At 35.7% G+C, this 13,086-nt stretch overlaps 1 protein-coding gene across 1 annotated transcript in view; it reads right to left on the bottom strand.

Moving 5' to 3' along the window:
• Positions 1-13,086, bottom strand: part of HDAC9 (histone deacetylase 9) — a 654,335-nt gene that overhangs the window by 204,545 nt on the left and 436,704 nt on the right. The window contains exon 15 of the mRNA XM_046668931.1: positions 1,672-1,792. Coding sequence (XP_046524887.1) covers positions 1,672-1,792 — 121 coding nt within the window. The remainder of the gene's footprint in view (positions 1-1,671; positions 1,793-13,086) is intronic.

Below are 13,086 nucleotides of genomic sequence, written 5' to 3'. Positions count from 1 at the left end.
CTTGGTGAGATTATTAACTCATGTTAAAATAAGGACATTTATGGGGCTGGCCCCGTGGCCGAGTGGTTAAGTTCGCGTGCTCCGCTGCAGGCGGCCCAGTGTTTCGTTGGTTCGAATCCTGGGTGCGGACATGGCACTGCTCATCAGACCACGCTGAGGCAGCGTCCCACATGCCACAACTAGAAGAATCCACAACGAAGAATACACAGCTATGTACTGGGGGGCGTTGGGGAGAAAAAGGAAAACATAAAATCTTTAAAAAAAAAAAATAAGGACATTTATTATACAGTATCTACAGCGAAGAAAGTATTTTATGTAAAGGCTCTGCATGTGCAGAGATTGATTCCTTCAATAGAAAGAAGGAAAAAAACATAAAGTGTATATTTAGATTGACTTATTTGCCTTTACATTAATATATGTTTACTTCTATTATACAAATTGTATTTATCAAATTTTAATAACATGTTTTCTAAAAATTGAGTAATCTTTACGTGTTCCCATCAATTTCTCCCCAAGCTACCTTTACCCATTCTGCAATGCATGCACGTGCATACACATACTCACCCATATGCCTTTACTTCATAAATTTAGGGATGCCTGCCACTTGTTTTAAAAAGGCAGACCGTAAGCATTATAACAGGTAATTGTTAATTTCCCCTTATAATTGCTCTCCAAGATGCCTACTGTAAGTCATATAATTGCTTTTGAATTGTTTAGCCCCAGATAATATACCATTTTGAAATATATTGAATTAAGTGAAGGAGTCCAATAATTTGGAACTGACACAATAGGTTTATTTGAAAGAAAGGGACAAAAAGGGGTCCTAAAATGACTTTTGAGTTAAAATACTTAAAACATGATCCTTTTTGCACACATTTCCATGTCATATATTGTTATTCCATTATAAAAGTTATTGATAAACAATATAATTCATATAATTGTTTCACTGAAAATAAGGTGTTATCATGAACTTTTTCCAAAATCTGTCATTTCTATCACTCATATAAAGTTTATATAAAGCTATGTAACATAAATTTTATTTTAAAATCTGATGGTAAGGTTTGAAAAATCATACATTAACTAAAAATTATATTATTACTTTTCTACTTCTGCCATCTACTTTACTATTTAATTCCATAGTTAAGGTGTGCATTTAATAGATTACATGAAGATTTAAAATGCGATCTTACTATAAAATGTAGTGTTCTAAGCATAGTAATAAGGAGTTTTCACTTAAAACAATTTGTACTATGACCTTTGTCTGTTAAGGTCATAGAAAAAAGAACTGAAAGACACAAAACAAATGGGAAAGGTGAAGATAAATTTGGATAAAGAATGTGAAAATATTTTTTTCTTTTAGTTTAAAAATGTAAGCTAACAAACTTAACAATGCATTTATTCCTGTATGCTAAACACAGTGAACAAACACTGCTCAAATAAAGGTTAATTTTATAGTAAACAATATGGAACTTGCACTGTCATTTTTTCTAATGCAGGCTTTTCTTAATCTACATTGGCTTCTATTGTAAACGACTCATTCCACAAAGCAATGTTGCTGGAAAAGCTGATTTTTTGTCACACTGCTTGCCAAATATTTTGAACTGACATCAGCATTGACTAATGATAGTGCTGGAATGTGCTGTTCTCAGTAGAAGGGAGGCCCGTACAGACCTAGGAGTGTCCTGGGGTCCAGCTTCTGTCCATCCAGGGGGTTGGTGCCGTACAACAGTGAGTGATGTTCAGAATGAACAAGCTGTATTTCCTCCAGGCTGGCTTTTCGACCTTGAATTCGCTGAAAGAAAACAGCAGAAGCCTACAGTACTCCACTGACAACATTTAGAAGAAAATAAGACCCCAAGTCCCATTTAAGATGATTAATAATGGGCTGAGTTTCACCATGCAGGAATGTGACACTGATTTGCTTAGTAAAGTACCATAATAACATTTGAAAAATGAGTGTATGCGAGGTTCAGATCCAATGGATTGCTTATGCCTAGTAGGCAATTGACATAAAGCATAGTCTTCTTTGGCATAAAAAAGAAATATATAACAAAGAAATTAATAGTTAACTTCTTTGTAAAAGTATCAGCTTAAAAACAAATAGGAGCTACTGTTTAGCTGAGAAGTAAATTCATTAAAATTTTATTTTACACTCACCTGAAGAAGTTGTTCGAACAAATTCCTTATTGTTTCTTAAAGGACGTAAGTACCAATATATTTTAATATATTTGATTATCACAAATATGCTGATCACTTCATGTGTGTGCACCTCACAGCAGTGTTAATCGAGACCAATGTTACTCAAAGTGTGTCCTACTGGATTGGTAACACATCAGGAACTGTGTGTGAATGGTCTGTGATGAGGTCTCTAGAGAAATTCAGATTAAACATTTAGAAACTTTTAGAGTAATCTGACAGAGTATTTTCCTATTTGTTGAAACTAATATAATCTCATATGTCTTCAATTTTTATTTCACTTTTGCAGTATTTTATTTTTAATGTATTTTATAAAATCATTAATCTGTGACAGAATGGAAACTATCTCCATTTAACCAGAAATAGTTTGAGCCACTCTAGACTCAGTCAACATTTTTACAAACACGTTAGGCAGAGACTTTCATTTCAACTAACAAAGAATGTTCCTTCAACATAGACAAAATCATACATTAAGTTAAACTTCAGTTAGTCAATATGCAAAGTGTTCTTCCTGGCCACAATTCTCAGTTGGCACATCTGTGAGCCCAATAAACATCATGCTGGTGTATGAAGCTAACTAGCCTTACTTTTGAAAATTGCTGTGCTTCCTAAAATTACCCAGACAGTATTAGTATTTCACTTAAGATAAGTATCACAACAAGGCACTTGTAAGGTAATATATTAGTAGACAAATACAGTGAAATTCAAAGAGAATCTGTTCAGGGAATGCTGTCCTCTCATATTCCTGACCATGGAATCACCAGTTGACATGGAAACATCAGGTGAGATTAACATCTCTTTCAGGACTAGGACCAGTCCATATTCAACCTGCTTAGTTTAAGGTGATGCAGCTGCTGTTGACACGTGGTTCACTGAAGAGGCAGCCTGGGAAAACCTCAATACATGTATTGATACTTCCTAGGGGTTTACTGGGTAGAGGGCAGAGCTGTTCTTGTCATGAAAATAAATGATCATGTCACAGTGAGAGAGGAATGGTGCGGGATCCAAGAGGTAAAACGAAAGTAACAGGAGTGATGTAAAACAGAAACTTCTTGACACTGTGCCAAATAAACAAACAAATGCTTACGAAATTTTCTTTGTCATAGCATTGCAGTTTCCTGTTTTTGACATCCAATTTACATTTCTAGAAAAATAAAAATATGCTTTAGAGAAATTATCCCTAGGTAGGTGTTGAATGTTGAAATTAAATCAGGTAGATAATGCTGAAGACTAAGGCAAATTTAACGATGGCCATTTGGCCAGCCATTGCTCTGATCAATAAATAAACATGTTATTGGCCAAGATGGCTTGCTGGTAAACATAAATTTGAAAACATGGAAGACCAGAACAACCAAAGAAACAGAATGACTAGTAATGAGATAAAATGAGCAAGTAAAGTTCAAAGTCAATATTACAGGGAAACATTTTAACTGTGAGATTTTACTGGTAGAAAATCCGCCAAGATAAATAGTGATAACTCCATGGTCTGAGTCATCTAAAATTGGAATGAACAGAGCACTGGAAACAAGACTGTGGCAACAAGTCCTAGTCTGGCAGAATAATGAACACCATGAAATAATAGGGCTTCCAGCTCCCATTTCTATGAGTCTATGAAATCCATAGCCACTAACATCTTATATGCTGATAGAGTGAAACATCTATATCCTAAACAATGTCAGTTCTGTAGCTAACAATCAGACTCATGTTTTGACTACTATCATAAAGCTTCATTGATTTTTTTCCCTTTCTCTTTTTTTATAAAGATATTTTTTCAGCTCTAAATTGAATTTTTACCTCTGGTATGGCATTAAACACTCAATAATAAATATGTCTTTTATGTTTTCATAAACTAGTCATACACTCCATGCTTGTCCGAGCTTCTTTTTTATTCTCCCACAATCCCACTAGCTGAATGAATCCCACCAGTTCAGGCTGAATGCTCAATCACATATTTGGAAAATAATCTGCTAACAAGATTCAATTATTGACAGTATTTCAAGTGCTGATAAGTCATAAGAGGACACCTGCTGAATGAATCTCAGTCATTCCGTTGTATATCAGTGAACTAACAGTAAGGACAGAGCATCTGGCCCAGTCTATTATTTAGCATTTACTTAATCTAAAAGTATTCCGTACAAATTTACATCTAGTTCTCCTTCTCACTAATAAAATGAAACACAGTTCATGAGTTTCACTTTGATTTCTCTGCCCCCCCTCCACTTCCTTTTGACTCCCAGGAAGTATTTTACACTGGCTCTTTTTATTATTATAGCATATATTTCTTAAAAAACAATTATACTAAGTACAAGGAAGCACTTATTCTTGACAATGATGTTCTGCTTCTATGGCTGTTGAAGAACAAGACCCATAAACAAGGTGTACATGTTTCCACAGAAAGACAGCAGTAAAAACCAATTCTATATGGAAAATGTTTCTACCTGGAGAAAGGATCTGGAGAAAGCGTGTTTTGAGATTTATATCTCACAAGGGCACTGCTATGGGAATTTGGTGGATGACTAAGTTAAAAATTCTGAAATAGCAACAGTTTTTCTTCTTTCTTAACACATAGGATCTCCTGGAATAAGGACATTTTGCCCCACTTTTATCAGATGTCTTAAATTTGTCACATTTAACTTTTCCTTTCAAATTGTGATCTCCAACAGTTCTCATTTTCTCGTAATTTATTAAGTTACATGTTTACGCTAAATACAGATATTTTTGTTTAATCCCTTCCCATATTTTCTATTTCCTGTGTACCCTTTAATCCTTCATTTCTCTCTCACGATGCTCTTTTGAGTCAAAGGTCAACAGCATAATGAGTCACAAAATAGGACAAAGTGCTCTGATAATCGTAATTGAGGGAGATACTGATTTCCGTTCTCAGAGAGATTTAGTCTGCAGGATGTCTATCTAAAGTCATCTGTGATTCTGCCCAAAAGAGTTCTTGAGAATTCTGAGTGTATCTGGACACTCTGGGACTGTAAGGGATGGTGTTCATCTGGGTATTTCTCACTTGAGATCCAAATATAAGTCTTAAATATTTTACCAATATAGGCCTAGGAAAGAAAGCTTATAGCTCCTCTTTCGGCTTCTTAATAAAGAAACTCTATGATGTAGGATGTGTTCATTATATTTTCATTCTCTGTGACTTGCACTTAAGCAGTTTCTTCCCTGAGAGTAGAAAGGAACTAATGTGCACTGAGTGCCTGCTCTGTGATAAGCACCTTGGGAGTATGACTTTATTTAGTTCAGAGCCCCAAAGAGTATACATTCAGGTTTGAAGTTTAACTAAAGTTGTTCAAAATGACCCTATCATTGAGTCTCACAATACACCATGGTTCTTTCCTAAAGAAATAGTCTTTCCGAAATAAAGCCTGTTAATGCAACCTGATTATAGAAGGAATGTTCTGAACATGATCTACAAAGTCATACTGTGACAGGATAAAATGCAGCCTACCCACACCCACCCACACACAGAGCGCACACACGGTATAGATTCATATTTTTTCTGCCAAGAAGCAGGGTAAAAAGGAAACGGTTCTATTCCTTCCCCTCCTGTGTTCAAAGCCTGGATTGAGGCCAGTGTCCTAATCAGTTCTCATTGGCCCTGGAGGAATCAGAACCTTTTGTAAAATATAATAAAGGGCATAAAATCATGATAAAATGCATGAAAAAGCAGTGCCTTTGGTTAGGGAACTAGAAATAATTTAGCAGAACAGATGGATTGCATTGGTTTGGTATTATTGAGGACATGAAAGGGCTCATTTTGTGGCAGTTCCAAACTAAGAGAAAATGTCTAACCTAAATTTGACAAGTCAAAGTACCTGCCTCTGGTGGGGGGGACCCCATTTTCTTTAATCATTTTCAAAGTGGTGACATATTAGGCAAGATTTCCACTGAAATATCTCATTTTCTGAAAACATCTCATCCAGTGTCCCTAAATATACAGATGAGTTCGTGTTTCTTTCTCTAAAAATCCACAGGGCTACAGACTTACAGAGTTAAAGAAAAGAATCATGAATGACTTATGAGTGTCAAAGTCACCCTTGGTTACAAATTCCATACTTAATATTTAATGAATCAGTTTACAGCCTTTTCATTATTCTTGATACAGCTTTTTCTCTTAACAAATACAAAAATCTGGTCTCATTGCTCATGCTCAAGCATACCTACTGAAGTTTTCAAATGCTACTACCAATTGCTCCTTTAAAAGTTACATGTAAGTAATGTTCTATCCTCTGCCCCCAACTGCATTCTCTCCTTCCATATAGCCCTCATCATCTAATAACCTGTTCTCTTCAGAGTTTTTCTTATAAAGAAAGAACAGTGAAAGAAGGAAAGAGGCAATTAAGAAGACAGGCAACTCGAGAGGCTTTTGGTCCTTTCTGTTGGTCACATGGAAAGAAAGTAAATTGCAAGTCAGGAGCCCTAAGTTCTGGGTGCAGACTCTCGTGTGTCCAGCCAGCTATGAAGTACTTTTATGGACCTTTGCTTCTTCATTTATAAACATAAAGATGTTTGACCAAATTGCTTCGAAGCCCACTTTTAGCCCTAAAAATGATAAAATTCTGTGTGAAATAAACTTACATACAACAAAAATAATAAAATATTCTTTGTTTTGACATATAGATTTGCCTTAGGCAAGCAAATATAATAAGTGAAGTGATAAATTACTATGATTAAGGCAAGGAAGGAGATCTATGAGGGTTTTCAAAAGGACTCTAGTGGGTGCCCTTTCTTCCTTCGGGAAGAAAGGCCCCAGGCCATGGTTCCACATAAAGCTGTCTTCTCAGAGAAAGGAAACAATAGAAAGAATAAACAAATGGGACTTCATCAGACTAAAGAGCTTCTTCAAGGCAAATGAAAATAGGATTGAAACAAAAAAACAACCCACTAACTGGGAAAAAATATTTGCAAGTCATATATCTGACAAAGGCTTAATATCCATAATATATAAAGAACTCTCACAACTCAACAACAAAAAAATCAAACAACCTGATCAAAAAATGGGCTGGAGACATGAACAGACATTTCTCCAAAGAAGATATACAGATGGCCAATAGGCACATGAAAAGATGCTCACCATCTCTGATCATCAGGGAAATGCAAATCAAAACTACACTAAGATATCACCTTACACCCATTTGAATGACAAAAATATCTAAAACTAATAGTAACAAACGTTGGAGAGGTTGTGGAGAAAAAGGAACCCTCATACACTGCTGGTGGGAATGCAAACTGGTGCAGCCACTATGGAAAACAGCATGGAGATTCCTCAAAAAATTAAAAATAGAACTACCATACAATCCAGCCATTCCACTACTGGGTATCTATCCAAAGAGCTTGAAGTCAGCAATTCCAAAAGTCCTATGTACCCCAATGTTCACTGCAGCATTATTTACAATAGCCAAAACATGGAAGCAACCTAAGTGCCCATCAACAGATGAATGGATAAAGAAGATGTGGCACATATATAGAATGGAATACTACTCAGCTGCAAAACAGAACAAAATCATTCCATTTGCAATAACATGGATGGACCTTGAGGGAATTATGTTAAGTGAAATAAGCCAGCTAGAGAAGGATAATCTGTGTATGACTCCACTCATATGAGGAATTTAAAAATGTGGACAAAGAGAACAGATTAGTGGCTACCAGGGGAAAGGTGGGGTGGGGGGGTGGGCACAAAGGGTGAAGTGGTGCACCTACAACACGAATGACAAACATTAATGTACAACTGAAATTTCACAAGATTGTAACCTATCATTAACTCAACAAAAAAAAAAAGTAAAAAAAAAAAAGGGACTCTAGCTATTCCTTGAAGTCCATTTTTATATGCTTAATTATAATTGAAAAATAAGAGTATTTTTTAGAACTTATATTCATGGTCTGTGAAAACATCAAAATAATGAATACTTTTCTCAATTTTTAAGAATTTTTGTGTACGGAACTTCTGAATTGGTGCCACCATTGTCTTCCAGGTAAATACATACATCTCCAAATTTTGACTCCATTCACCTGTTTGTCTCTACTTCATTAAGCTTATATTAAGAACTTGAGTTTTGGTTGCAGTGATTTTTAACATTGGCTGCACCTTGTAATCAGCTGCAGAAGTTTAAAAGGTATTGATGCCTACCCTCTGGAGCTTCGGATTCACTTCGTCTGGGTACTTCCTGGGCAGCCAGATACTTAGAACCACCCAGTGCGTTTTAATGGGCAGCCTAGGTCAAGAACCACACGTTAGAGGGAGCTATCCATTCTTCCTGCTCATAAGTCAAGATACTGACACTGTATGTACTGACCAACATTTGGGACCACGGAGTAGTTAAAATAAACGGTTTGCACAGGGAAAGTTGGGAAATAAAAAAGGTCTATTTGATCTTCAAAATGGCAAGTGCCTTCTACTTGAATGTAATACTGCTCGATTCAGTCATTACAGTTTATTTAAAAATATTTCAAGGCATAGAGATATTTTAAAGGCACTTCATAAAAACAGCAAATCCCATTCAATAATAAAGGTCTTGGTGGTGAAAAGCGTATGTACTGTATTTTTTTTCAGTTTTATTTCCACCCATTTCAAATCATTATGCTCCTCAGAAAGTAAGAGAAATACCAGGCCTTAACGTAACTGCTCAATTTTCACAATTTTTATACAACTAAATATCCTATGTTGTAATTATTTTTAAAACAACATTGTACATGAACATTTTAATGGTTTGGGTTAAAACACTGATTTTTTTGCAATCACATATGAAACAATTTTGTCACAATAAATATTTTGATACTTTAGCACTATAATTTTCAGATGGTTGGAAAATATATAACTATTCATTTTTGTTAATAACCTTTAATTGTGTTATTTTAAAAAACCTGTATCACTTTCTAAACAGACTCAGAAGAGTAGCTTGTCTTATTTCCTTTTATTGGTTGTCCTCCACGAGTTCTTCCTTTTTTGAAGAAATAAAAATCAAAACAAAAAATTCCAAATCATCTTAATTCTGATTATAGGCTGCAGAAATATTTTTAATGTATTTATCTGCCTAGGCCCACTCTGTTGTGATAGACATATATCTCTCAGAATAATGACATAATGTCCCCTGGTTTACTCATCACATACAGATCATTTGTATTGCTTCCTGAGCTTGCCATACCCTTTAGAGACAATTCATAAGACTCCCTGTTTGAGTTTCTGACTGCTTTGTGGCTTAGATTCTAAGACACAAACACACACAAAATTTTTTTGCCAACTAAACAAAACAGTAAGCTGTTATGTGCTGCCATCTAGTTAGATTACTCTATAAAACAAATGTTTAATTGAATTTCCATTAACTTGCAGTATTCAGTGCTTTATATCATTGATGTCAGAAAATCTGCATATTACAAAAGTGTTTTCCCAAAGAGTATTATATTTCTTTATTTAGAATTAAAAAAGGTATTTTAAAGTCACCTGTGTGTGTAGGGAAGTGTCCTGGAGAGCCCTATCCCTGAGCTTCTTGGCATCTTAAGATTTTACACTAAATTTGCTCTCTACTTTTCTCATTGGAACTGCTGAGAAGTCCCAGAAGGGGCAACAGTAGCTTAGTTTTGTGTCCCAGAATTGTTTTGTAATTACTTTGTGTTGGCACTTGAATAAAGGAGCTAAACATTTCAGCACAGTATGTTGCTTATGCTTTTTACTTATGAATTAAGCGAAACAAAGTTATTCAATATTAGTTACAAAGATGCAATGCAAATTCCACATAATATGTAATCCAACAAAAGCATTATAAAATGTTATTATTCTCAAAACAAATGTGAGAGCAGGCAAATGTCTGTGGGTGGCTTGGTGGGGCTGAGAGTCATGAGCACTTCTGGAAAAACAACTGCAAGTGCATTTCTAACAGATGATGGGTCAACCTCTGCAAGTTTTTAAGCACAGAAGAGTACATTTTTTTTCTTTAGGGGCACACACACTTTAGAAACCTGGCTACCTAAGCAAAGAGGGTGTTCCCAAAGAGGACACCAAATGAACACTCCAGATTCACTTCTCACAGTGACAAGAAAGTTGCTGGTTTTGCTTTGTGCTCCCAACAGAATCACTAAGCTAAGTATGAATGATTCAATAGGGGAAAAAATTAAATGGTATTGGCAAGAAGGACTACGAACGACCTCAATTTTTTTAAAAACAGTGTCACGTCATGCCAAAAGAAGTTAACCCATGTAACCACTGTAATCTAATGTAATGAGGACTAATGTTTTCTCTGGCTGCTAATCAGGACTAGTAAGCATAGCCAATTTACACTATAGGTTACAAACTAAAAAAAAAAATGTGTTTACTAAAACATCCTAAAAATTTTGTCTCCTCTTAACCAAAGAAAGTGTTAATGTTACAAATTAACTCCTTAACCATCTAATTTCATACAATATTATAGCTGGAACAGATCCTAGCAAATAACCTGCCTAACACCCTCAGCTTATGCATGGGAAAATCAAAGACCAGTAAGGTTAAATGATTTGACAAAAGTACACAGATAATTAATGGTAGGACTGAGGTCAAATCCAATGTTGAACAGTAACCTTTGAAGGAATCCATCTTGATTAATTTTCTACACTGCTAAATGAATTGACACAATACATGTTTGATTTGTGAATCAGTCTATTGTTTTGAAACAAAAGAGACCTTTTAATGTTTTAAATTGCCATTTTTTCTATCATATCATTGTTTAATTGAAAAATTGACTACTCTGTTGGTTGAGGAAAGCTGACTTTTCTCTGTATGCCAGCAGAGGTGAGACTCCTTAGCTTTAGTCCCAGTGAAATAGTAACTCAAATAGACAAAAGAAAATGAATAAAGACAGAAGGAGGGCAAGCTCTTCAACATACGGTCTGGGATACTTCCTCCTTTGCACTCTAATATATAACATCTCCTCCTCTATCTCTTGCTCAGAGGGGCTTCTGATGCTGACAAGACTACGGGGGCAGCTAACCAGTTTTCTCATTTTATTTCTTCCCTAGGATCAATCAATAAGTCTTTAACATCACTGCAATATAAAACTAGTGACTCAAAACCCCTTGGGAGTTTGTAATTATGTCTTTATTTGTGTGATCATTTCATTAACATCTATTGATCCCACCAGAAGGGAACTTCCCTGAAGGCAGGGGATGCCTCTTCTCAGTATTATATCTCCATCTCCTAACACAGGAGCCTGGAAAACTCAAATTCCTAATAAATACTATTGAATGGGTATATCACTGTTATCAAAGTGTGGTGCCCAGACCAGCAGTATCAGGATCACCCAGACACACGTTAGCAATATAAACTCTTGGACCCCACTCCAATAGGACCCCACTCCTATCTGATCTGAAACTCTGGAGTTGGAGCCCAGCAATCTGTGTTTTAATCTCCCCCCAGATGATTCGAATATATGTTCACATTTGAGTATCACTGTAATCAATAAAGGAATGTCACTTATCTAGCCACAGGTTTCTGCTTGCTGGCCAGCTATATGTTCCCAGAGCTCTGTTGATTCCTTCTCTGAAAGCACATTTGATCACAAATTATGGGTGGCGACACAGGCCTGGCAGGAAAACAGTGTTCAAAGATGGCAAATTGCTATCTGGATATCGGGAAACAACACATTGATCCAGTTTGTATGTGTTATATTCTATTCAATTATATCCTTTTCTATAAAATCTAATAAATCCTCTCTTTTGAGACAATTAAGTTAATTTCTTATTTCTTGCAACCAAAAGAGGAATTTTTCTATACTGCTTAGAAGAGAGTGATAACCTAGACACCAGGGCTGGTACTCAAACCCCTAGGTCCCAGACACATAGATTTTATCTTCTCAGGAAGGCATGCTTTAGACATAACCAAGGAACAGAGCTGGACTTTAGCTTCCAGATAATCCCACTGAGACAATTTAGAAAGAAAGGCTTGATTTTCCTTAAGTCCTTGGGCTATCATGGTAAATATTCATTCACACCCAAGCTAGAACCTAACATCTTCTCTTGCAGTAAATAAGTCAAGTTCAACTGGAAGATATTGTCATTGGTCTTGATCCCTTTAGCAGGCTCATTAACACCGACTAGGAAGCCTGTTAGCGTAGGAACCTTCTTGCCTCTGCAACTAGATAATGCGCCCACTATGTTCCTGACCACTTGCTGATTAGGGTGTGTTTTCTCCTGGTTATTCAGCAACTGATTTTAATGAATTTTGGTGAATTGTTAAAAGGTGTGTAGTATGTTTCTGGGGATTTCTTCTCCCCACTGCATTGAAAGTTTCAAAATAATTTGGCTTGAGATAGAAAGGTTAACATCCTTGCAAGAGGGTTTAGTAATATATTAATAATAAATGTGTACATTAGAATTAACTTGTCAAATCAAAAACTTTAAAAGAAAATCCACAATGAACATGTATCAAATGTTTCAATTGTGTTTACTGGGGAGAATACTGGCGAAGGAAATAGATTCCACTATTTCTGCGTGGGCTAATAATCTCTGTATGTTCCTTTTTTACTTTCTGCCTCACTCTTCTGGCAGAATCAATCAGGAAGAGAAAATAAATCACGTTTCTTTTGGTTCTATGTTTTACCCCTTTCAGTAATATATTTCATCTTATATGGAACCTGAAAGTCTCTCGAAAAGGATAACATTTGTTTACTTAATGATCATTTCTAAAATTTAACTTTGAATATGCCTAAAATCATTCACACACAAGCAAAGGTATACCAAATCCCAGGTGTCTTAAAGCTAATTGTTTTTTGACAGTTTTAGAAATTCCATTTCATGTTTCGGATTAGGTCAGCATAAAGTCATAGATACTTTGATAATACAGGAGCAAACAAATATATATATAGGCAACAATTTCATGACTTAAGAAAGCAAACACTTGGTGAACTGCTTTCAAAC

Source organism: Equus quagga, chromosome 8, assembly GCF_021613505.1.
Source record: "Equus quagga isolate Etosha38 chromosome 8, UCLA_HA_Equagga_1.0, whole genome shotgun sequence".
Lineage (NCBI taxonomy): Eukaryota > Metazoa > Chordata > Mammalia > Perissodactyla > Equidae > Equus > Equus quagga.
This window is presented reverse-complemented; position numbering and strand designations above follow the sequence as displayed.